The sequence below is a fragment of the Danio rerio genome, chromosome 15 (assembly GCF_049306965.1).
Source record: "Danio rerio strain Tuebingen ecotype United States chromosome 15, GRCz12tu, whole genome shotgun sequence".
Taxonomy (NCBI): Eukaryota; Metazoa; Chordata; class Actinopteri; order Cypriniformes; family Danionidae; genus Danio; species Danio rerio.
The window spans coordinates 40324752-40352482 of NC_133190.1; the positions used below are offsets into that span (position 1 = coordinate 40324752).

General features: G+C 38.7%; 2 protein-coding genes and 1 pseudogene across 2 annotated transcripts; all 3 read right to left on the reverse strand.

Annotated features, from left to right (window-relative positions):
• Positions 1-1112: 1112 nt before the first annotated feature.
• Positions 1113-2365, reverse strand: LOC137487693 (formyl peptide receptor 2-like; the record flags this gene model as incomplete). The annotated part of the gene is made up of 1 exon (XM_068213633.2): positions 1113-2365. A coding segment is annotated over one exon (876 nt), but the record flags the coding sequence as incomplete, so codon positions are not given.
• LOC137487694 (C3a anaphylatoxin chemotactic receptor-like) lies at positions 1113-18819 on the reverse strand. The gene is made up of 3 exons (XM_073923961.1): positions 18682-18819; positions 2748-8153; positions 1113-2387 (listed from the first exon to the last, which is right to left on the reverse strand). The coding sequence occupies exons 1-2, from the start codon at positions 18734-18736 to the stop codon at positions 7210-7212; spliced, it is 999 nt and encodes a 332-aa protein (XP_073780062.1). The 5' UTR covers positions 18737-18819; the 3' UTR covers positions 1113-2387; positions 2748-7209.
• A 947-nt stretch (positions 18820-19766) lies between these two features.
• LOC137487695 (C3a anaphylatoxin chemotactic receptor-like) lies at positions 19767-26972 on the reverse strand (annotated as a pseudogene).
• Positions 26973-27731: the final 759 nt, after the last annotated feature.

The window sequence follows — 27731 nt, forward strand, 5'->3', positions numbered from 1 at the left end:
CATGAGACCCGCTAAACTTCGACTGTTTTGTCTGGGATGGACAGTTTTTGGATCTGTTCTATTCATATTGAACCATCATCCTAGTTTTAAAAAAGTTATATTAAAATACTAAAATATTAAAATTATTACCGTGTAAATAATTGTACTGTCATGCAAATGATGATAAAAGTGAGTTAACAGTCTGACATCTGTCTGTGTCTTTATATATACTGTATATATATATATATATATATATATATATATATATATATATATATATTTGTGTGTGTGTGTGTGTGTGTGTGTGTGTGCGTGTTTGGGAGGAGGGGGGCGCCAATGGATAAGTTGTGTCAAAAGGGAGGCCCACTGTCTTAGACTTTGAAAAACCCTGGCTTAGAATAATGCATAAGCATGAGATTTGGGATGCACCTACAGACACCAGGACAAAAGCGCGCATCCAAACCACATTCGGACAGTAAAGTCTAGATCGGATACGTGGCCGGCTGGAAGTGTGATATGCACATTAATATAGCAGCGTTTTTATAACACTAACATTGATCAGTATTTTTACAGTACTGTGACGGTTAGGTTTAGGGTTGGGGTATGTGTAAATAACACAATTTATTGGGTAATTTAATAGATGGCATAAATATTACTTGGTACAACTACTGTTTTTACGTTACTGTGATGGTTGTGTTTAGGGTTGGGGTGGGGGTAGACAGTAATAAAATACAATAAATGGGAAATTGAATAAATCATATAAATAATTTTTGTAAACTTCCAGTCGCAACCGTATCTATCTAGCAATAACCTCGCGAGTGCCCACATTAAGCGGGAGCGTGCACGGCCCAAGCACGGTCACAGCGGCACTCATACAGAGACACACATTGACAGAAAATGAGTGCTTGACCCCAGAAAACTACAGCCGAGCACAACATACAAGACATGACAGGACTAGTGTCTAGACTCTGCCACCAAAATAAGAATTACCAAGACCAGAGTGGCATAATCCTGACAAAAAAGCTTTAAAATAAACAATTTAGCCAACATTATAAAAAATCCTTAACTAGCCAGTAATGGTCATCTGATAAATAAAAAAAGTGTTAGTGCTGATTAAAGAGAATATAAATAAATTATGTACACAGCAATGCTTTTAATCTAATAAAATACATGAACAGGTCAACAACACAAACATTAATGAAGACAGACTGAGACTTTAATACACACACTAAACTAAACAATGAAATCAGCCCTAAGTGAATATACAGACACTGAAAACAAGAACACAAAACTAAACCAAGCACAAAACCTGGATTTATAAAACTATAATTTACAAGAGATGTCTAAGAGAGAGAAATTATGCTGAATACAGATGACAGTTACTGTTTAACTGTGATAATCATAGTATTAACAAGGATTACTAAAATGTTGTTCCCCAGAAACGTTTTCTACATTTGTAGCAATTCAAGTGTGGTTTGTTTTGCCTGTTTATCATTTTGTGTGTATTTCACTATACTCTAATGTCCAGATGATCATCAGCAAACGCCGTCTCCAGCACCAGGACCAGAGACTGTTTCAGCTTCTTCTTATAATCATCACACATGAACACATAGAGAAATGGGTTCAGACAACTGTTAAGATTAATCAGGTAGAGAGTAAAATTAAATAGCTTCCAAAATGTATAAGTCAGAGTCCAATTATTATTTTTTGCTCTTACTCTCCAAATCCAGCAAACATATTGTGGAAATGAACAGATGAAGAAAGTCAGGATTACAGTTATAATGAGTCTGTATGACCTGAGCTGCTTCCCCATTTTGAGGTGATTGATTTTTACTCTAATAGCGATGTATGAAGATGCAATGATCAGGAAGGGGATGAGAAAGACCACTATAAATCCATAAGTCACACGAATTGTACCTGTAATCTCAAAAACTTTAAAGTAAGGTAAAATGTAGCCGATGGATGAAACCCAGATGATGATGCAGATGATTCTGGCTTTACGCAGAGTTCTGTTATTTTGAGCCCAAACGGTCATCCATGTGCACAGGCATCGATCCAGACTGATAACTACAAGAGACCAAACGCTAACAAACAGATTAAGACATGTTGCGATGATGAAAAGGTACTCTGTGAAGACACTGTGCTGATTGCTCAACTTTAAGAAAACATTTGTGATTGAAACTAAAATAAAGATGAAGTCTGCAATCGCCAAATTCAGAAACCAAGTGGAGTTGACAGTCATTTTCATTCTGCAGCCGGCCAGAAATATGACCAGCCCATTTCCAATGAGACCCACTGTAATGGTGGGAAAGAAAATACAGTCAAAAAAAATCTCAAATCCCTTGTTGTCCACAGTGCTCTTGTCTGTTGAGTTTCCAGTCACATTTTAAGCCCAAAACTGCAGTTTTCTATACAAGGAAGCACAGAAAGGACTGTCAGTGTGTCATTGTGCTGCAAAATTCTGAACTATTAGCTATTAGAGCATATCTGATCATGCTCCTCTCAAACATTTTAATAAAATGTCATTAGAATAAAACCAATAATTAGTCTTTTATATTGAATAATTTTGCATTTGCAGTGTGTGGATTCATTAGAAGGACATCTTTGTATGAAGGGTCATTTGTTTGAGAAAATAAATGTGTATCTTGTGCTTAATTATATTGATTATATATTATCTCTGTGCATTGTCTGTGTTATATGTATATGTATTTATATTCTGAGAGATTTTTATAAACATATAATATTCATAATAGATATTAAATTCTTACCCATCTTTGAGGTGTCAATGCAGTGGAAAGAGTCGAGTCTTGATCTTGATCCGTCTTCTTCCTTATGCTGCTTTATGCCAGAGCAAACCCTGGTGCTTCCCTATTGACTAAGGCTAAATATGGTCATTAGCAATCGAACCCACAGCAGAACCTTTCCTGTTACGCTAGAATTTTCTGTTGCTCAAACATTGCTTTGGGTGTGTTTGTGTGCTTTTGGATGTGTTAAATTTGGTAATGACTTCACTTTCTTCCCTTTCACATTAAGCAAGGAACTTAAAATAAACATTCCTGACTCTCTTTAATCATTAAAATTCCCAGGACTAGGGGTGTAACTCTGGTATTCTGGCCAAATCTCTCCATCATGGCCTCCTAATCATCCCTATATTATAATTGGCTTCATCACTCCTCTACACCAACAAGCTGGTGTCTGACACAAAAATGGCTGCTTTCGTGTCGTCCAGATGGATGCTGGAGTAACATTAATTGCAAAGTCAAATATTAATTATAAATTAATTTCCATGTTGTACTTTATATCAGTGTATTTATTAGAAGTAAAGCTTCATTTACACCCCCCCCCCTCTAAAAAAAGGTATGACATATAAGGATATAATGATGAGATTTCATGCTGATACTCTTCTCACACTCACAGACCACATTCATTTGACTTAAATTATGAAATCTACAGTTTGATTCAAATGCATTGTAGTGAATTGGCTCAAAGGGAATTAAAGATTCATTTGAATGGAGCTTCAAATGAATCGACTCTTTAAATCCCATCATCCAGTTATCGTTCGAACAGACAGTTGACTTCATATTCATTATACGCATTAAAAAAATAAACAGCAAACTACCCAGCCAGCAAAAATTATGTGGCTCAACACCAGACACTTACATCCGGCCCACATACTGCATAGAATGAAGACACTTGGGTGGTCCGCTCTTGTTTGCCAGATCTGGGCTACAATTAAACCATACAAAATATCACATATCAGCTAGAATTAAACCAAATGAATCAGAACTGACCCTATTCTGGGCCAAAGTTTGCTTTTAATCTGCCCAGATCTGGCCCACACCAGAGACATACATCTGGACCACATAATAAATGGAATGAAGTACAAAAATCCCAGCATGCATTGCAGTATGAATACATTCTATTAGGGTTGAGCGATGTCGAATAATTTGGCATCGTACGATGGCTAATATGAAACATCATGATGAACGATGGTATCGTCCTCATTGGCGGCGGTGAATTAAATATGATTAATTAATTAATCCAATAATTAATTAATTTGCATGGTCTCCACGCGTTCACATGGGTTTCCTCCCGGGGCTCCAGTTTCCTTAGTCCAAAGACATGTGGTACAGGTGATTTGGGTAGGCTAAATTGTCCACAGTGTGAATGCGTGCGTATGAATGTTTCCCAGAGATGGGTTGCAGCTGGAAGGGCATTCGCTGCGTTACACATGTGCTGGATAAGTTGGCGGTTCATTACACTGTGGCAACCCCAGATTAATAAAGAGACTAAGCTGAAAAGAAAATGAATGAATGAATGTTTGCTGTAATGAATAAACTTTTCAAGTAAAGTTCCTAAGAGTTACAGCAGCCCAAAAGAAAATTTATATTAAGAGGTTCAGGGCTATGAGCCTAACTAAAGCAAACAGTTTTGTCCATGATGGTGACTTTAGTCTATGTGGCCCACATGTTTTAAGATAACTGGGCCACATTTGCCATATCTTCTTTGGGCCGCTAAAGGCTCACAGGCACATTACCCAGAGTTAACAGTGCCAAATATTTGCCAAAAGTGGCTCACATTTGCAATAGTATCTGGATGCAGCCTTTACGATGCAAGCTGAGATTGCATCACTTAGGGATGCAATGTCAGACACAATGCACTCAAGCTAGTGATGTCACTGTGACGGGTAGCGTTAGGGGTGGGGTTAGGTGAGCCTTTTAAAAAGCATTGGATGCAGTTCAGATTCCACTGCACCAGGGGCCTCATGTACGAAGACTTGCGTGGAAATCTTACTAAAACATTGCGTACGCACAAAGCTGTAAATGTGTGTACGCAGAAAAAAATTCAGATGTATGAAACACTGCGTACGCCGAATCTCACGCATATTCTTTTGTACATCAGAATGAACGTGAAACTAAGCGCAACATGCACGAGCACAAAACCCCTCCCTGCCTCCTCCCCCGTATGAATATGCTAATGACTCTACTTTGGCAAAACCCAACGAAAAAGCAAAGGCAAAAGCAAGCAAAAAGAGAAACTTTGAACAGAATGTGATTGGAGGTGCTCCTTTCGAAGATAGACCAGAGAAAAGCGGTGTTATTTGCAAGTTTGTTCTCCGTAATTAACAACAAAAGAAAAAAATAGAGTGGGAGAGTTTAGCTGATGCGGTTAACACAGTTGGGTCTGAACATCGCACTGAGTGCATCAAAAAAAAAGAAATAGTGTGGTTTATAGGTGTAAAGTGTTGCATCACACTTAACAGACTCAGTGGCGCAGCTTGTAAGACACGTGTCAATATGTTTTGACACGTTCGAGCATGAATTCGGTTCGAATCCAGCGTCTGATGAACTCTTTCTTCTTTTTTCCCCCGCTACATTTCAGATTTTGCCAACTATTTATCACGAGAAAGACAAGTAGGAATTATTAATAAGTTTGTGCATCATATTTTATTTGCACATTTATTGAATGGAAATGTTTCTGATTCACTGCTGGAAGTCCAAAAACTGAAGAGCAAATCCATTGATACACAGCTCCACAAGTCCCAAACCAAGCAAGTCAGTGGCGAGAAACAAACTTCACCAATTGATGAAGGTGAAAGAAAAAAAAACCTTGAGAGAAACAGCCTCTGTTAAGGCCGAAGTAGGCTCAAACACTGCCGTTTGCAAAAGCAACATAGATGAAGAAAAGAGAAATAAAATCCTCTTTATATTATATTAACAATATTTCAGATATTGTTAGCTTAGCAAAAGTCTCTCAGAGAAAACGTTTACTCCTTTTTAGCAGAACGCTTAGTGGTAAGATAAAGTGTTTGGTAAACACAAGCCGTGTATGCTAAATTAATGACAAATGATAAGGATTTGATGTCTACTAATTATTTTTTTATTTCTAAACACAATATTGACTGATAAATGGAACATAAAAATAGCTTTAAAATGACTTTAACAACTTAACCAATATCATTAAAATTGCTCTGTAATGGTCATCTGAAAAACAATATAAAGTGTATGTACATCTTGTACATTAGTATGACATCTTGCTACAGCGAGGACATCTTGAATAAAATACATGTCCAAATAATAAAATCAGTCCTAAGTGAATATACAGACAGTGAAAACAACAACATATAACTAAACCAAGCACAAAACTTGGATTTATAAAACTATAATTTACAAGATATGTCTCAAGATATGCCGTGCACACCAAGAGGTTTTTTGCTTGCGTTTTCCGTCGACGTTTAACGCCTTGTGACTAAATAACGGGCGCCAATGTGTTTGTGCACACCAACGCGCAATACGGCAGGCGCAAAAGGGTAATTTTGAAAAGTAGCGCCATTTAACGTCAAAAGAGTGATTTTGCATACTCTTCAGCGTGACGCCAGTGAAAATCCCTTGGGTTTGAATACTAAAAAACGTCTCGTAAAATGCTGACGATTAACGCAAATGAAAAGCGTCATTCATTTTACATACTTTTCTGCTTGACACCAGTGAAAATCCCTTGGGTTTGAATACTGAAAAACGTCTCATAAAACGCTGACGATAAACGCAAATGAAAACCTTTAAGGCTCCTACACACCGGGACGATTTTCGTTTGCGTTTAACGTCAGAGTTTTACGAGACATTAGATGTTAGATGGCGCTACTCAGCTTAAAGTTTCTGACACCCGCTTATAACACAGAAGAAGAGGAGGAGAGGAAGTTCACACGCGTGTTGTTAAAGTTACTGGTGACTCGAACAAGCATGGATGGTTCAAGCAGCAGCTCCAGCTCTAGCGATGAAGAAATGATTGTTCACAAGTGCAATAAGCAGCTCCACGTTCATATCGCCTCTGGGCATCTTCTTCAATGTGCGCTCACGTTGACAGTTTTGCGCTAGAGCCCCTCCAATTGCTGTTTACGATAACTTCAGCAGCTCCGTGCACATAAACAAAAGTGCCAATCTGATTGGTGGAGAAGGTTTTGATGCGGTGCGTCAAAACGAAAAAACGAGCATGAGGCGTTTTTTTTCAAAATTACGCTTTTGCGCCTGCCGTTTTACACGTTGGTGTGCACGATCACATTGACACCCTTTATTTAGTCACAAGGCGTTAAACGTCGACGGAAAACGTGAGCAAAAAATGTCTCAGTGTGCACAGGCCTTTAGACAGAAAATGATGCTGAATAAAGACTATTGACTGATTATGAAGACTGATTATATGCAATATCAACAATGTTCACAAACCTTTGAAGATTTTCTACATTTCTAGCAATTCAAGTGTGGTTTGTTTTGCCTGTTTATCATTTTGTGTCTGTCTCATTTCTTTAATGTCCAGATGATCTTCGGCAAACGCCGTCTCCAGCACCAGCACCAGAGACTGTTTCAGCTTCTTCTTATAATCATTACACATGAACACATAGAGAAATGGGTTCAGACTGCTGTTGAGATAAATCAGGTACATACTAAAAATAAATAGCATCCAAATTGAATCACTGTCACTCAATTTATCATTATTTTCAGTTAATATAATAAAATACCAAACGTATTGTGGAAATGAACAGATGAAGAAAGTCAGGATTACAGTTATAATGAGTCTGTATGACCTGAACTGCTTCCTCTTTTTGAGGCGTTTGATTTTTACACCAATAGCGATGTATGAAGATGCAATGATCAGGAAGGGGATGAGAAAGAGCAATATAAATTGATATGGGGAAAGAAATGTATCTGTAACCTCAAAAACTTCAAAGAAAGGTAAAATATAGCCGATAGATGAAACCCAGACGATCAAGCAGATGATTCTGGCTTTACGCAGAGTTCTGTTATTTTGAGCCCAAACAGTCATCCATGTGCACAGGCATCGATCCAGACTGATGACTACAAGAAACAAAACGCTAGCAAACTGGTTTAGTGATGCTGTGATGGAGAAAAAGTGGATCATGAAGTCACTTTGCAACTCTTCCAAACTTATGGTAAAACCTATGATTGTAGATATAAGGAAGATGATGTCTGCAATCGCCAAATTCAGAAACCAAATGGAGTTGACAGTCGTCTTCATTTTGCAGGCGGTCAGAAATATGACCAGCCCATTTCCAATGAGACCCATTACAAAGGTGGCAAAGAAAATGCTGGCAAGAAAGATTATAAACCTTATTCCTGTTGAGTCTTCTTCAGTCCCATTTTCAGGTCCAATACTGACGTTTCCTAAACAAAGAAGCACAGTAAGGACTGTCAGTGTGTCATTGTGCTGCAAAAGATTTTTTATTTTTTTTACAAATTCAAACTTATATTTAATGTCTGAGCAAATATAAAGCATATTTGGCTTTTTTTTGTATGAGAACAGATTTAAGAATGAGAAATTGCGCAGTGTTGCCAGATGTAGCTGATTGATTCCAGGCCAAAAACTATCCAAAAACCGCCGAAATGCAAAAAAAACGTCTGGAAACTGACTGTCTGTTTTTTTGTATTTTGTGATTCATGTATTTTGTTCTTGCAGTTGTGCAGCAGTGAGTGACCTTGATCTTTCATCCAACAACTCTTGATGTTGACAAGTTTCAAAAAGTGACTTTGATTTATTTTATTTTTAAGTGACTATCCCAAGAAACCAAACCCAGGACTCGAGGGTCTATATAGAACCCTGAGATTTTATATTGTTCAATACAGTTTTTTGACTAAATTTTCGGCATTTAAAAAAAAAATACTGAGGACTTTTTATTTATGAATCAAAAATAGGAAAATTAATATAAATCCTAATCAATGTATGGTTCAATTGTTTTATTTTTTTTTATTTACGTAAGTTTGTACATTAACACTCTAAGGTTCACCCAATTGGCCCAACAATGGTGTCTAGGTGGATGAAGTTTTGCTGCATGTTCGGTCTTTTCAGTGCACAATGTTGAATTCCTTTAAATTGAATTCATATCTGACTCCAATTTAATATGAGGTGGTTTAGAATGTAAATATTTTATATCTTCTTTTATCTGAATCATAAAACATTAATAAACTTATTTTAATATTTCATTTAGATAAAATCATTATTTTATTTAATCTTGTTTCTATATATTACACTTGTTCATTCAGATTCCTACAACATCCTGAGTCTTGTACTGGCTGACTATACAATCCCTTAGACACAAGCATGCCAGTCTTGGTCACTAAACAGAGGTGATAAACCACTATTCTAAAAGGCAGAACCCTACTCACTCATTTAAGATTTTCTTTTTGTGTTGTTCATTTCTTTTTGTGTTGTTGTGTATTTAATCATGATTATTACTTTAGAATCAAGCAGACCAATTTACTCAAACTATTAGTAATCACCATATGATTTAAATAGTATTATAAGTTTAGAAATAAAGGCCCACCCACATGAAGATTGGTCTCAACAATACTCTGTTATTCTAAATAGAGAAAGTCATTATTAGCCTGTACAGTCAAAGTATACTTGAGTTAATTCCAATGTGTTAGTCGGAGTTCTATGAACATCATTTAATGTGCCTAAACTAATAGGGCATAGGGGGATAACTGGGAATAGAACACAGCTAGGAATGCTCCGGTTAAAAAAATAATACTCTTTCCTCGAGGCGGGTAACGGAAATACTACATGGAAACCGTCTCGGGTTACGTATGTAACCATAGTTCCCCGAGAGGGAACGAGACACTGCGTCTAACCAGAACGCTAGGGGAACACCTCTTTTATACGCGTCTTGAAGCACATGTGAAATCAATCTAATGTAATTAAGCAGGTGTCGTCAGACCAGAGAGTATAAAAGCCTGTACTGAGCATTCAGTATCAACTTCGAATTTGCTTGAAAGAAGTAACAGGCAGAAGAGAGTATGGCGGAATACGCAGTGTCTCGTTCCCTCTCGGGGAACTATGGTTACATACGTAACCCGAGACGTTCCCCTTCTAGGGAACTTCAACACTGCGTCTAACCAGAACGCTAGGGGAACGCAATACCCACTAGGCCAGACTCACTGCTGACTGTGAACGCACACTACGCAGTGAGAATAGAGGACCCTGGTGAGGGGTCTACATCGAGTTGATAGTGACGCACAAATGTATGTGGAGTCGACCATCCTGCCGCCAAACAAATGTCAGAAAGGGCTGAGCCCGAAATAGAAGCTTTGGAGGCCCCGACAGCCCTTGTGGAGTGGGCCTTAACAAATTTAGGTACAGGGCGTCCAGCAGCCTGATAGGTAAATGAGATAGTCTCAACTATCCAATTACTTATTGTCTGCTTATTTGCCAGACTCCCCCTTTTTGAGGGTCCGTAGCAGACCAGTAACTGTTCACTCTTTCTCCAGTTGATAACCCGGTTAACATATGTATTCAGAGCTCTAACTGGGCAGAGTAAGTTTAACTTCTCTTGGTCCGACGACTGAAATGGGGGCGGGTGAAAGGCCTGTAGCACAGCAGGTCTCGCCACATGAGTGGGCACCTTAGGCACGTACCCCGGTCTGGGATAAAGAAAGGCTTTGGACATGCCTGGAGCAAACTCCAGAAATGAAGGTGCAACCGACAAAGCCTGGAGGTCACCAACCCTTTTTAAGGAAGAAATAGCCAATAAGAAAGCTGTTTTTAGTGTCAGAAACTTATCTGACGCCTCCTGCAGTGGCTCAAATGGGGGAACAGAGATGCCCTCGAGCACCAATGTTAAATCCCATGTCGGTACCCTGTGTGTGCTGACAGGCCTTAGCCTTATGGCTCCACGAAGGAAGCGACGAATTAGCGGATCCTGTCCTAGTGACTCATCATCTAGGGGAGAACGGTAGGCCGCTATAGCTGACACGTACACTCTCAGAGTGGATGCAGCTAACCCAGCAGACAGGCGATCTTGGAGAAATTCCAGCACTGAGGCTACCTGGCAGCTGACTGGGTTCAGCTGGTGTTCTCTGCACCAAGCTGAAAAGAGAGCCCATTTTAGGGCATAAAGCTTCCTTGTGGAGGGAGCCCTGGAGTTTAGAATGGTCTGAGCAACCTCGGTTGACAGTCCATACTCTATGAGGTGGGCCCCCTCAGAGGCCACACCCACAGTTTCCACAGGTCGGGTAGGGGATGAAGTATCATTCCTCCCGCCTGGGACAGAAGGTCCCTGCTGATAGGGATCTCCCACGAGAGACCCGCCAGCAGGGCTATGAGGTCCGAAAACCAAATCCTGGTAGGCCAAACCGGGGCTACCAGCAGTAACTGTACTCAGTCTTGACGGACCCTCTCCAGGACTCCTGGGAGCAGAGCGATCGGGGAAAAAGCATACAGACATAGCCTCGGCTATGTCTGAACCATGGCAACCAGTCACAGAGGGGCTGGATGCGAGAGAGAAAACCATAGTACGCAATGCATGGTCTCTTGGGAAGCAAACAGGTCTACCTGCGCTTTCCTTAATCTTTCCCAAATGGACTCCACCACCTCGGGGTGAAGAAGTTTCCATTCCCTGGATCTCACCCCCTGCCTCGACAGGAGATCTGCTCCCATGTTCAGATGGCCCGGGACATACATTGCCCTGATGGACAGGATTTTGTTCTGGGCCCACAGGAGGATCCGATGTGCTAGTTTGCATAGCATTCGAGACTTCAGACCCCCCTGCTGGTTGATGTAAGCGACCACCAATGTGTTGTTCGTGCAGACTAAAACATGATGGCCCCTTAGATCTGGGAGAAAGTGTTTTAAGGCCAGAAACACGGCCATCATCTCCAGGCAGTTTATGTGCCAGTGATGATGATGTTCTCCCCATCGTCCCACTGCGGGAAGCCCCCTCAGGGTTGCTCCCCAGCCCGTTAGAGAAGCATCTGTCATAAGCATGACGCGATGACAGACAGCCCCCAACACTAGGCCCTGGGACAGGAACCAGGGCATTTTCCACATACTTAAGGCTCGAAGGCAGCGCCGCGAGACCTTGATCATGCGGATCAAGCCCGTTGCTCCCTAGCCCGTCAGAGAAGCATTTGTCATAGGCATGACGCGATGACAGACAGCCCCCAACACTGGGCCCTGGGACAGGAACCAGGGTATTTTCCACATACTTAAGGCTCGAAGGCAGCGCCGCAAGACCTTGATCATGCGGAAAGGATTCCCCTTGAGGGAAAACCCCCTGGATTTGAGCCACCACTGCAGGGGTCTCATGTACAGTAGACCGAACGGAATCACGCTGGCTGCTGCTGCCATGAGACCCAACAACCTCTGAAAGTGTTTCACAGTGATGAACTGGCCTAGTTTGACTCTGTGTACGGTTGACTGAATCGAAGCGATTCATGGCGGGGACAGACGTGCTCGCATCGTCATGGAGTCCCATAGCACACCTAAAGAAATGGTCGTCCTGGCTGGAACAAGCACACTTCTTGCGGTGTTTAACCGAAACCCCAACCTTCTGATATGGGTGAGAACGACATCTCGATGCCAAACTGCCATATCGTGAGTCTGAGCTAGAATTAGCCAATCGTCTATGTAGTTTAGGATACGTATCCCCTGCATACGAAGTGGAGCTAGTGCCGCTTCGACTATTTTGGTAAAGGTTCGAGGTGACAGAGCTAGGCCGAATGGAAGAACCCGATACTGGAACGCTTCGCCCCCGCAAGCGAACCTCAGGTATTTCCTGTGTTGGGGAAGGATGGAAATATGGAAGAATGCGTCTTTCAGGTCTATCGTCACAAACCAGTCCTCGGACTGAATTTGTGACACCACGTTTTTGATGGTTAACATCCTGAACCTGAGGGCCCCGACGGCCCGATTTAGATTTCTCAGATCTAATATGGGACGCAATCCCCCATCCTTTTTGGGAACTATAAAATACCGGCTGTAAAACCCTGACTCTCTGTCGAGTGGGAGAACACGCTCTATTGCGCCTTTTATTAATAAGGCCAGTACTTCCTGTTCCATAACCAGAGCCTGTTCTGGCTTCACTATGGTGGGTGCAATACCGTTGAAGCGAGGTGGGCGTGCACAAAACTGTATTTTGTAGCCATGTTTTACTGTGAACAGGACCCACTGGGACACCATCGGCAGGTGGTTCCACGCTGCCAAAAAATGTGCTAGGGGTACCAGCCTCTCGAGACTGTCCTCTGGTTGTTCTTTGACCCCCCTGCAGAGGGGGTGGGGCCCCCAATGCCCTCAGACACTGAGGAACGCCCACCCCGGGAGACACAGAGCCCCCCACCAACATAAGTGGTGAGGTGGCCTCTCCCTTTCTCCGCGGACCCTGGTTCAGTGAGAGCACTGAATGGTGCTCTCGGTGTCCAGGGGGGGCCCTGGAAAGCCTGACTCCCAACACGTCAGGACTTTGTTTTATCCTTCGTACTTCATGATATGAGGAGCTGGTTGACGGCTGGGGCTGTCTTTTAACAGCCCCCTGACTTTTTGATCTTGGGGGGAGAAAGTCCCCGAGGGAGCTAGAGCGTTTTTTAACTCTGTCGAGGGATTCGGCGACGCGATCGACGGCGTCACCGAAGAGCCCTGAGCTCGATATTGGAGCGTCCATAAGAATAGCTCTATCGGTTTCTGACACTTCTGCTTGTGTCAGCCAGAGGTGCCGCTCAGTAGCCACCAGGGTAGCCATAGATCGCCCCAAACTAGAGGCTGCCTCTTTAGTAGCTCTTAAAGCTAGATCTGACGCCCGAAGAGCTTCTCGAAGCTGTTCGGGTGTTGCTCCCCCACCATCTAGGCACTCTTTAATTAGGTTAGCCTGATATGCCTGCAGCACTGACATGGTGTGCAGGCATCCAACAGACTGACCAGCCGTCATATATGCTTTACTGACTAGACCCGATGTTACTCTTAATGGTCTCGACAACAAAGGAGGGACCCTTGCAGATTTTAGATCTGAACGACGATGACGTGCTAAGTCCTCTTCTATCATTGGCATTACTGTACATGCCTTTTCCCCTAGCCCACGAACTGCTGAATAAATAGCTGTTTTTGGTGTCATTAACCATGCTGAATACGGATTTTTCCATGATTTAGAAACCGCATCATGTAGCTCGGGACAAAAGGGGAGGTCCCTTAGTGGAGGATCTACTCTGCTGGGTAATTCTCTCTCATCCAGCATTCCTGTCAGACGCAGCTGCTGCTGCTCACGTGCTGGCTGCCAATCTATTACTTCGAACCTGTCAGCAGCACGTGAAATCACCTCCACTAACTCCTCATATTCCACTGACTGGGGCGGCAGATTCCCCGACCCTCTTTGTATTTGTTGCTGCGGCGCCTCGGTTTCCTCGGAAACAGAGGACGCCGCCCTCCCACGAGGTGCAGAAGAAACCGCAGAGCGTGCTTCTGACGCTCCCGAAGGAGGATTAGATCTCACGGATCCAGAGAGAGAAAGGACAGAGTCCGTCTCCATCTCATCCGCCAGATCTAGCTGCGAACCCCACGACCGAAGTCGACGCTCAGCCTCAGCACGAGCGGGACCCGAACCGCGAGGAGCATGCGCCACGGGAGCTTTATTAAAGAACTCTCTCCGACTACGCAGCTCTTTTCGGGAGAGAACGTCACAGTGTCCACAGTCAGCATTCTCAAATGCTGCCAGGGCATGCTCTTCTCCCAAACACTCTAAACACAAATCATGTGAGTCACCAGCCGTAATAAAGCGAGGGCATGGAGGCACACAACGTTTAAAGTTTTTCTCTGCCATACCAAAATAAAAAAGTAAGTTGTCAGTTTTTTTGTATTTTGTGTATGCAAATCAGTAATGAAAGTTCACAGAAAGAGGGTGTATTTTCACGTGCGTGCTTCTTGAAAGCAAAGAAGTTGATACTGAATGCTCAGTACAGGCTTTTATACTCTCTGGTCTGACGACACCTGCTTAATTACATTAGATTGATTTCACATGTGCTTCAAGACGCGTATAAAAGAGGTGTTCCCCTAGCGTTCTGGTTAGACGCAGTGTTGAAGTTCCCTAGAAGGGGAATTACACTTTTGTCATATTGGACGTTTCCACATAGCATTGAATTCCCCTCCTGAAGGGGAACTATGCTTCTAACTACAGCTCCAGAGGTGTAGTTGCCAGCATACAAGTTTGCGACGGAGTTTGCGAATGTTCGTGGAAACGATGGATTTGTGAAACGCCAAATCAACTAACTATGTTTGTAATGACACAACTTGCGACCTTACGCCTGTTTCACACCGCAAGCGTCAGCGGCGCGTGAGCAGAGCGTGTGTTTTCGGCGTCCATGTTAACAGATTAGAGCTTTCATACCGCACGCAGCAGTAGCGCGTCAGAGCGAGGCGTGAGCGTCGCCGAAGCAGCAGTGCAGCGATAGTTTCGGCGCTGGGTCTATTTTTGACGCGCTGCTCACGCTCAATTAAAGTGACAGTGCATTGATAATGACCAAAACACATTGAATGACAGTAAAAAGTAGCAATTTTACCCAATAAATGCTGTTTGCATTGTGAACATGACAACACGAAAATAAGTAAAAGAATGGCATGCATTGGTTACTTTTGTCCGTCTCATCATCTGCATGAGCATGAATTAACGAGCTGTAATTCTGCCGCTGGACATCACTGAAGCGGAGAAAGTAACACTAGTTTGATCATGTATAAATATCATTATAACAATATTGTATAAATATGATTATAACTAGGTCTACAGCAACCTGATAATCAAAAAACAAATGACATGATATCACAGGCGATTGTCCTCTGACTGTAGACACTTCTCATATAAGTTAGCTTGAGAAGCATACAGTACTATTTGATGTATACATTTTGTAAAATAAACATTTGCAGGTTAAAGAAACAGCATATGAGGGGCTTTGGTGCAGATGAAAAGTTTAAAAAGTGTATTTGTATATAGAGAGACATGGGTAACTAGATAGAATAGACAGAGATAGGTTGATCTCTGCAGCAGCTGCCAAAGAGCTGCGCGCTGCAGACGCAGCTGGTGTGAAAGGCAAACGCCTGCGTGCTGCTACTGCTTGACATACGCGCTGCGCACGCTCTGCTCACGCGCCGCTGACGCTTGCGGTGTGAAACAGGCGTTAGTTGGCTAACGATGGTTTTCAGAAACACAACCCAGGATGACTAATGTAGCATAGTTCAGTTAATACTAAAAACAGGCTTTTAAAGTCAGACAACATAAATTTTACCAAGGAGACTCACACACACACACACGCACGCACGCTCGCACGCACACACACACACACACACACACACACACACACACACACCTATAAACTAAAAACGACTAGGTAAACACACTTAGTTTTTGTTGAATATTTAACACATCATACAGTTTTAGTTTACAGAATTATTAAACCCCCTCATCAGTTTTTTTCTTTTTTTAAATATTTCCCAAATGATGTTTAACAGAGCAAGGTAATTTTCACTGTAATTCTAATAATATTTTTTCTTCTGGAGAAAGTCTTATTTGTTTTATTTCTGCTAGAATAAAATTCGTTTTTAATATTTAAAAAAACCTTTTAAGGTCAGAATTATTAGCCCCTTTATGCTATATATTTTTTCAATAGTCTAAAGAACAAACCATCGTTATACAATGACTTGCCTAATCCTGTCACTTTAAATGTCACTTTAAGCTGTATAGAGGCGTCTTGAGAAACATCTAGTCAAATATTATTATTATCATGGCAAAGATAAATTAGAAATGAGTTATTAAAACTATTTTGTTTTGAAATGTGTTGAAGAAATCTTCTCTCCGTTAAACAGAAACTGGGGGAAAAAATAAACAGGGGGGTTAATAATTCAGGGGGGCTAATAATTCTGATTTCAAATGTATATAGTGTTCAGCAATATATAATTACACCCCACTGGAGCTTATCTAACAAAATAACTTACGATAACAGTCCAAAAACTAGTACATCCAAATTTTATATGGTATAGAAAAATATTAAATACAAATTTTAAAAAGAGGAAAAATCAAGCGAAGCAAAAAAAAAAGAAAAAAAAAGTAAAAATAAATTAGTTGAAATTTTGTAGGCTGTAACTTATTTAAATTTTTTTGGCAATATTTTGCTTTAATGGTATTATCCTTCAATTGCTAAATATGTTTGGTAACTAAAATATTAGTCTCTTAAGAAGCCTAAAAAGTTCAGAAAAGTAAACTTTGATATGTACTGTAAGTTATGTCAACACATTCAGTGCAGACATGTTAACTTAATTTAAAATATTAAGTTAGTGATAACTATTGATGCAAGGATTTTTTGCAGTGTACCAGAAATTCTTGGCAGTGTCACAGACCTTAAATATTTGCTGATAATTTGCTTTTAATTTTTTTATGCCTCACAGTGTGAGACAGATAACGGCAGAAAGAATAGAGAACAATGTCAAATGTACGGTCCCGCACAGACACCCTGCTTTAAAAGTATTGTTTGTAAATCTACATAAATGTTTTAAACAGTCTAAAATTTGAAAGGATTTGAGATGCTGATTACCATTGAATTGTGCCATCACAGTGTTCTGAAAAAGGTTTAGTGTGCCAGTTATGATATATATTTTTAAATTCATTATTTTGAACAGAATTTGCATGTTGGTTTGTTTTTATCTTTTGGACTCATTTTTCTATTTGAATATTGTTGCAGTTTGGTGAAGAAATAGTTAAAACACTGTTTTACACTCATGACAAACTTAGTGTTCTTTTGTTTTCTAACCCTTTAACTGTCCCACCAAGATTTTATGGTCACACTTTACAATAAGGTTCATTAGTTAATGTTAAGTAATGCATTTACTAACATGAACAAACAATCAACAATACATTTACTACAGTATTTATTCATGTTAATAAACGTTAATGAAAATACAGTAGTTCATTGTTAGTTCGTTAACTCATGGTGCATTAACTAATGTTAACAAGTATGGACTTGGATGTTAATAATGCATTAGTAAATGTTCAATTATGATTAATAAATGCTGTACATGTGTTGTTCATGATTGGTTCATGTTAGTAAATGCATTAACTAATGAACCTTATTGTAAAGTGTTACTGATTTTATTTATTTATTTTTTTGGATTGCATTTCTTTATAATTCCATAATTTCTTAAATATCAGCCTTTACCAAATGGTTGATATGTCAATTTATAGTAAAAGTACCAGTATTATTAAATATACTATGAAAATCTGAAAAATATGAAGTGCAAGACCAATTTATTTAATTTATTATTTATTGAAAAACCTAATTAAAATCAAACATTTTTGAATACTAATACTACATCTTTATTTTTTTGATGTTTGCAATAAAAAATTTCAGATTCTCATTTAGCATCCAAATTAAGTGTAGTGCAACGGGATTTTTTTTTTTTTGTAAACCAACAATATGGTGTAGTGTAAACCATTATTTAAAACCGTCAAAATATGGTCAACCAATGTGTAATCTACTGTGAAATTACAGCAAAAAATCTAAAACAAACTAAATAATTTTGTAAATTACAGGAAATTTCAGTAATTTTACTTGCCGTTATTTTACTTTTTTTTTTTTGTTTCCCAGGATTTTTTTTAGAGTGTGGAGTATATCCGATTGTGTCATTTTAATAAATCCTCATTAGAATAAAACAAAAAAAATTGTCATCTAAATTGAATAACCTTGCATTGGCCGTGCATGGATTCATTATGTAATAAGGACGTTTTTGTATGAAAGGTCATTTGTTTAAGAAAGTACAGTAAATGTGTATCTTGTGCTTAATTATATGGATTTTATATTTTCTCTGTGCATTTTCTGCATAAACAATCTTGTATTAATATTCTGAAAGGTTTTTATAAGCATTTAATACGCATAGATAATAATTTCTTACCCATGTTTTGAGATGTCAGTGCAGTGGAAAGAGTCGAGTGTTGATCTTGGTCCATCTTCTTGCTTGCACTGACCAATTGGTTGGTTGGTTTTATACCAGAGTAAACCCATCCCTATTGGCTGATAAGGCTAAATATGGTCATCAGCAGTTGAACCCACCACAGGACCTTTCCTATTACACTAGAATTTTCTGTAGCTCAAACACTGCTATGGGTGTGTGTCAGTGTTGTGTTTGTGCACTTGGATGGGTTAAATGCAGAGCACAAATTCTGAATAGGTCTATGGTCACCACATTTGGCCACTTCACAACTGACCTCACTTTCACTTCCCTAACACTAACATGAAGCAAAGAAGTTTAAATAAAACATTCAGGTGTTATTAGAGAAAGAAAAAATAGAACATATACTGTGACCTTACAAATATTCTTAGGCACACAGTGGAGGATATTAGTGATCCTCATTAAAAAAAATGACTGTGACACCTCCATTGAAATACAAAAACAAGTTTCTATGTTTTGCACTAATTTGATTGTATACTGAAGACAAATTTTGAGAATGGGTTAGGATCCCTGGCAGAAAGCTCTCTGCAGCGCTAACATGGTCACACACTGAAGCTAGGTTGCGCCTGGTTAGTACCTAGATTGGAAAAATAAGTTGCTGCCAGGGGGTTCTCATACCCCTATGTGGTTCCTAACGCCCCAGTATAGTGATGGGGACTCTAAACCAATGGTCTCAAACTCAGTTCCTGGAGGACCACAGCTCTGCATAGTTTAGTTCCAACCATCTCCAACTCACACCTGCTTAATAGTCCAGCAGTCTTGAACACCTTTAATTAGCTGGATCAGCTGTAGAGGCTGCACATTGGTGATAAATGAAGAGATTTCCCAACATCTTTTAATTGCCTTGAGTACCCAAATGCGATATAATAATGGAATTATTATTGTCATCATGTCATTTCAAAAGACACTTGATTTTGGAGTAAGCTTCGAAGATTTCAGAGGACCCACACACCTGTGAGGATGACTCTTGATCAGTACTTGATCATTTAATAGAGACATTTTCTTTTTGTTTTATGTTCTTTATGTTATGTTGGCTGATGCCGATGCGCATCTCTCAATAAATGCAACTACACGTTGTGATGATGGTTGGTGATTGGTCGATTTAGTAGCGGTGATGAGTGTGGGTGGGGCTGAGAGCTGCAAACCCAATGAAGCGAGTGTTTACAAGTGTGGAGTCCCGTGAAGAACCTCCAGCTGGAAACTTTTGTTTTGTTTTTACTTTATAATTAAAGTTGTTGCACCTCTGCCAGTTCCTGGTGTAAAATTCAAATCAGTTCATCTTCATTTCGATAGCGCGTTTGCATTGTAGATTGTAGGGAGCTTAACATAGAAGATTATAGTAAATTGAAACTGTCAGTTTAGTTTTCAGAGTTGAAGTTCAGTTTAGTTCAGTTCAGTGTGGTTAAATTTTCACTTCTGGAAGTCTAAAAACTGAAGAGCAAATCCATCGATACACAGCTCCACAAGTCCCCAACCAAGCAAGCCAGTGGCGAGAAACAAACTTCACCAATTGATGAAGGTGAAAGAAAAAAAAAACCTTGAGAGAAACAGCCTCTGTTTGGGCCAAAGTAGGCTCAAACACTGCTGTTTGCAAAAGCAACATAGATGAAGAAAAGAGAAATAAAATCCTCTTTATATTATATTAACAATATTTCAGATATTGTTAGCTTAGCAAAAGTCTCTCAGAGAAAACGTTTACTCCTTTTTAGCAGAACGCTTAGTGGTAAGATAAAGTGTTTGGTAAACACAAGCCGTGTATGCTAAATTAATGACAAATGATAAGGATTTGATGTCTACTAATTATTTTTTTATTTCTAAACACAATATTGACTGATAAATGGAACATAAAAATAGCTTTAAAATGACTTTAACAACTTAACCAATATCATTAAAATTGCTCTGTAATGGTCATCTGAAAAACAAAATACAGTGTATGTACATCTTGTACATTAGTATGACATCTTGCTACAGCGAGGACATCTTGAATAAAATACATGTCCAAATAATAAAATCAGTCCTAAGTGAATATACAGACAGTGAAAACAACAACATATAACTAAACCAAGCACAAAACTTGGATTTATAAAACTATAATTTACAAGATATGTCTCAAGATATGCCGTGCACACCAAGAGGTTTTTTGCTTGCGTTTTCCGTCGACGTTTAACGCCTTGTGACTAAATAACGGGCGCCAATGTGTTTGTGCACACCAACGCGCAATACGCCAGGCGCAAAAGCGTAATTTTGAAAAGTAGCGCCATTTAACGTTAAAAAGAGTGATTTTGCATACTCTTCAGCTTGACGCCAGTGAAAATCCCTTGGGTTTGAATACTAAAAAACGTCTCGTAAAATGCTGACGATTAACGCAAATGAAAAGCGTCATTCATTTTACATACTTTTCTGCTTGACGCCAGTGAAAATCTCTTGGGTTTGAATACTGAAAAACGTCTCATAAAACGCTGACGATAAACGCAAATGAAAACCTTTAAGGCTCCTACACACCGGGACGATTTTCGTTTGCGTTTAACGTCAGAGTTTTACGAGACATTAGATGTTAGATGGCGCTACTCAGCTTAAAGTTTCTGACACCCGCTTTAACACAGAAGAAGAGGAGGAGAGGAAGTTCACACGCGTGTTGTTAAAGTTACTGGTGACTCGAACAAGCATGGATGGTTCAAGCAGCAGCTCCAGCTCTAGCGATGCAGAAATGATTGTTCACAAGTGCAATAAGCAGCTCCACGTTCATATCGCCTCTGGGCATCTTCTTCAATGTGCGCTCACGTTGACAGTTTTGCGCTAGAGCCCCTCCAAGTGCTGTTTACGGTAACTTCAGCAGCTCCGTGCACATGAACAAAAGTGCCAAACTGATTGGTGGAGAAGGTTTTAATGCGGTGCGTCAAAACAAAAAAACGAGCATGAGGCGTTTTTTTTTTCAAAATTACGCTTTTGCGTCTGCCGTTTTGGGCGTTGGTGTGCACGATCACATTGACACCCTTTATTTAGTCATGAGGCATTAAACGTCGACTGAAAACATGAGCAAAAAAATGTGTCAGTGTGCACGGGCCTATAGACAGAAAATGATGCTGAATAAAGACTATTGACTGATTATGAAGACTGATTATATGCAATATCAACAATGTTCACAAACCTTTGAAGGTTTTCTACATTTCTAGCAATTCAAGTGTGGTTTGTTTTGCCTGTTTATCATTTTGTGTCTGTCTCATTTCGTTATTGTCCAGATGATCTTCAGCAAACGCCGTCTCCAGCACCAGCACCAGAGACTGTTTCAGCTTCTTCTTATAATCATTACACATGAACACATAGAGAAATGGGTTCAGACAGCTGTTAAGATAAATCAGGTAGAGAGTAAAACCAAATAGCACCCAAAATTGATCAGTGAGAGTCCAATTATTATTTTCTGCCCTTACCATCCAAAACCAGCAAACATGGAATGGAAATGAACAGATGAAGAAAGTCAGGATTACAGTTATAATGAGTCTGTATGACCTGAGCTGCTTCCCCATTTTGAGGCGTTTGATTTTTACACCAATAGCGATGTATGAAGATGCAATAATCAGGAAGGGGATGAGAAAGAGCAATAGAAATTGATATGGGTCAAGAAATGTATCTGTAACCTCAAAAACTTCGAAGAAAGGTAAAATGTAGCCGATGGATGTAACCCAGACGATCATGCAGATGATTCTGGCTTTACGCAGAGTTCTGTTATTTTGAGCCCAAACAGTCATCCATGTGCGCAGGCATCGATCCAGACTGATGACTACAAGAAACATAATGCAAACTGGTTTAGTGATGCTGTGATGGAGAAAAAGTAGATCATGAAGTCTCTGCGCTGCTTGCTCAAACTTACACCTATGATTGTAGATAAAAGGAAGGTGAAGTCTGCAATCGCCAAATTCAGAAACCAAATGGAGTTGACAGTCGTCTTCATTCTGCAGCCGGCCAGAAATATGACCAGCCCATTTCCAATGAGACCCACCACAAAGGTGGCAAAGAAAATGCAGGCAAGAAAGATTATAAACCCTATTTTTGTTGACCCTCCAGTCCCATTTTCAGGTCCAAAACTGCTGTTTTCTAAACAAAGAAGCACAGTAAGGACTGTCAGTGTGTCATTGTGCTTTAAAAGCTTTATTTTTTATTTTTTACAAATTTACACTTATATTTAATGTCTGAGCATATATAAAGCATATTTGGCATATTTTTTTGTATGAGAACAGATTTAAGAATGAGAAATTGCACACAGTGTTGCTAGATGTAGCTGACTGATTCCAGGCCAAAAACTATGCAAAAACTGAAATGCAAAAAGACCATCTGGAATTCACGCTAAGTGTAGGGGAAGGGGTGGGGGTTGTGATGGTTGTTTTTTGTATTTTGTGATTCATGTTTTTTGTTCTTGCAGTTGTGCAGTGAGTGAGTGTCCTTGATCTTTCATCCAACAACTCTTGATGTTGAAAAGTTTCAAAAAGTGACTTTGATTTATTTTATTTTTAAGTGACTATCCTAAAAAAACTCGAGGGTCTATATAGAACCCTGAGGTTTTATATTGTTCAATAAATTTTTTTGACTAAATTTTCGGCATTTTAAAAAAAAATTACTGATGATTTTTTATTTATGAGTCAAAAATAGGAAAATTACTGCAGTGATATAAATCCTAATCAATGTATGATTCAAGGTTTTTTTTTTTTTTTTACGTAAGTTTGTACATTGACACTGTAAGGTTCACCCAATTGGCCCAACAATGGTGTCTAGGCGGATGAAGGTTTGCTGCATGTTCGGTCTTTTCAGTGCACAATGTTGAATTCCTTTAAATTGAATTCATATCTGACTCCAATTTAATATGAGGTGGTTTAGAATGTAAATATTTTATCTTCTTTTATCTGAATCATAAAACATTAAGAAACTTATTTTAATATTTTATTTAGATAAAATCATTATTTTATTTAATCTTGTTTCTATATATTACACTTGTTCATTCAGATTCCTACAACATCCTGAGTCTTGTACTGGCTGACTATACAATCCCTTAGACACAAGCATGTCAGTCTGTGTCACTAAACAGAGGTGATAAACCACTATTCTAAAAGGCAGAACCCTACATACTCATTTAAGAGTTTATTTTTGTGTTGTTCCCATAGATCTGTTATTTTATCATGATCATTACTTTAGAATCAAGCAGACCAATTTACTCAAACTATTAGTAATCACCATATGATTTAAATAGTATTATAAGTTTAGAGATAAAGGTCCACCCACATGAAGATTGGTCTCAACAATACTCTGTTATTCTAAATAGAGAAAGTCATTATTAGCCAGTACAGTCTGTACACTTGAGTTATGCCAATGTGTTAGTCTGAGTTCTATGAACATCATTTAACGTGCCTAAACTAATAGGGCATAGGGGGATAACTGGGAATAGAACACAGCTAGGAATGCTCCAGTTACAAAAATAAAACTCTTTCCTCGAGGGGGGTAACGGAAATACTACATGGAAACTTACACTTTTGTCATATTGGACGTTTCCACATAGAATTGAATTTCCCTCCTGAAGGGGAACTATGCTTCTAACTACAGCTCCAGAGGTGTAGTTGCCAGCATACAAGTTTGCGACGGAGTTAGCGAATGTTCATGGAAACGATGGATTTGGGAAACGCCAAATCAACTAACTATGTTTGTAATGACACAACTTGCGACCTTAGTTGGCTAACGATGGTTTACAGAAACGCAACCCAGGATGACCAATGGACCATGGTTCAGTTAATACTAAAAACAGGTTTTTAAAGTCAGCTAATACAAATTTTACCAAGGACACACACACACACACACACACACACACACACACACACACACACACACACACACACACACACACACACACACACACACACACACCCCTATAAACTAAAAACCACTAGGTAAACACACTTGGTTTTTGTTAAATATTTAACATATCATTCAGTTTTAGTTTACAAAATTATTAAACCCCCTCATCAGTTTTTTTCTTTTTTAAATATTTCCCAAATGATGTTTAACAGAGCAAGGTAATTTTCACAGTAATTCTGATAATATTTTTTCTTCTGGAGAAAGTCTTATTTGTTTTATTTCGGCTAGAATAAAATTCGTTTTTAATTTTTTTAAAAACCATTTTAAGGTCAGAATTTTTAGCCCCTTTATGCAATATATTTTTCAATAGTCTAAAGAACAAACCATTGTTATACAATGACTTGCCTAATTACCCTAACCTGCCTAGGTAACCTAATTATCCTAGTTAAGCCTTTAAATGTCACTTTAAGCTGGATAAAAGTTTCTTGAAAAATATCTAGTTAAATATTATTATTATCATGGCAAAGATAAATTAGAAATGAGTTATTAAAACTATTAAGTTTAGAAATGTGTTGAAGAAATCTTCTCTCCGTTAAACAGAAACTGGGGGAAAAAATAAACAGGGGGGTTAATAATTCAGGGGGGCTAATAATTCTGATTTCAAATGTATATAGTGTTCAGCAATATATAATTACACCCCACTGGAGCTTATCTAACAAAATAACTTACGATAACAGTCCAAAAACTAGTACATACAAATTTATATGGTTTAGAAAAATATTAAATACAAATTTTAAAAAGATGAAAAATCAAGCGAAGCAAAAAAAAAAATAAAAAAAAATAAAAAAAATAAAAATTAAATTAAAAAAGTAAAAATAAATTAGTTGAAATTTTGTAGGCTGTAACTTATTTTAATTTTTTGGCAATATTTTGCTTTAATGGTATTATCTTTCAATTGCTAAATATGTTTGGTAACTAAAATATTAGTCTCTTAAGAAGCCTAAGAAGTCCAGCAAAGTAAACTTTGATATGTACTGTAAGTTATGTCAACACATTCAGTGCAGACATGTTAACTTAATTTAAAATATTAAGTTAGTAATAACTAATTGGTGCAATCATTTTTTGCAGTGTACCAGAAATTCTTGGCAGTGTCACAGACCTTAAATATTTGCTGATAATTTGCTTTTATTTTTTTTATGCCTCACAGTGTGAGACAGATAACGGCAGAAAGAATAGAGAACAATGTCAAATGTACGGTCCCGCACAGACACCCTGCTTTAAAAGTATTGTTTGTAAATCTACATAAATGTTTTAAACAGTCTAAAAGTTCAATTTGAAAGGATTTGAGATGCTGATTACCATTGAATTGTGCCATCACAGTGTTCTGAAAAAGGTTTATTGTGCCAGCTATGATATATATTTTTAAATTCATTATTTTGAACAGAGTTTGCATGTTGGTTTCTTTTTATCTTTTGGACTCATTTTTCTATTTGAATATTGTTGCAGTTTGGTGAACAAATGGTTAAAACACTGTTTTACACTCATGACAAACTTAGTTTTTTAACCCTTTAACTGTCCCACCAAGATTTTTTTTTTGGATTGCATTTCTTTATAATTCCATAATTTCTAAAATATCAGCCTTTACCAAATGGTTGATATATCGGTTTATGGTAAAAGTACCAGAATTATTACATATACTATGTAAATCAAAAAAATATGAAGAGCAAGACCAATTTATTTAATTTATTATTTATTTAAAAACCTAATTAAAATATAACATTTTTGAATACTAATACTACATCTTTATTTTTTTGATGTTTGCAATAAAATATTTCAGATTCTCATTTAGCATCCAAATTAAGTGTAGTGCAACAGGATTATGTTTGTTTGATTTTTTTTTTGTAAACCAACAATGCAGTGTAGTGTAAACCATTATTTAAAACTGTCAAAATATGGTCAAGCAATGTGTAATCTACTGTGAAATTACAGCAAAAAATCTAAAACAAACTAAATAATAATTTTGTAAATTGCAGGAAATTTCAGTAATTTTACTTGCCGTTATTTTACTTTTTTTTTTTTTTTGTTTACCAGGATTTTTTTTTAGATTGTGGAGTAAATCCGATTGTGTCATTTTAATAAATCCTCATTAGAATAGAACAAAAAAATTTGTCATCTAAATTGAATAACCTTGCATTGGCCGTGCATGGATTCATTATGTAATAAGGACGTTTTTGTACGAAAGGTCATTTGTTTAAGAAAGTAAATGTGTATCTTCTGCTTAATTATATGTTTTTTTTTATTTTCTCTGTGCATTTTCTGCATAAACAATCTTGTATTAATATTCTAATAGGTTTTTATATGCATTTAATAAGCATAGATAATAATTTCTTACCCATGTTTTGAGATGTCAGTGCAGTGGAAAGAGTCGAGTGTTGATCTTGGTCCATCTTCTTGCTTGCACTGACCGATTGGTTGGTTGGTTTTATACCAGAGTAAACCCATCCCTAATGGCTGATAAGGCTAAATATGGTCATCAGCAGTTGAACCCACCGCAGGACCTTTCCTGTTACACTAGAATTTTCTGTAGATCAAACCCTACTCTGGGTGTGTGTTCAGGGTTGTGTTTGTGCACTTGGATGGGTTAAATTCAGAGCACAAATTCTGAGTAGGTCTATGGTCACCACATTTGGCCACTTCACTTGCATAGTTTAGTTCCAACCATCTCCAACTCACACCTGCTTAATAGTCCAGCAGTCTTGAACACCTTTAATTAGCTGGATCAGCTGTAGAGGCTGCACATTGGTGATAAATGAAGAGATTTCCCAACATCTTGTAAGTGCTTTGAGTACCCAAATGCGATATAATAAAGGAATTATTATTATCATCATGTGTTTTCATAAGACACTTGATTTTGGAGTAAGCTTTGAAGATTTCAGAGGACCCACACACCTGTGAGGATGACTCTTGATCAGTACTTGATCATTTAGTAGAGACATTTTATTTATGTTATGTTGGCTGATGCCGATGCGCATCTCTCCATAAATGCAACTACCCATTGTAATGATGGTTGGTGATTGGTCGATTTGGTAGCGGTGATGAGTGGGGGTGGGGCTGAGAGCCGCAAGCCGAGGAGCGAGTGTTTAGTCCCGTGAAGG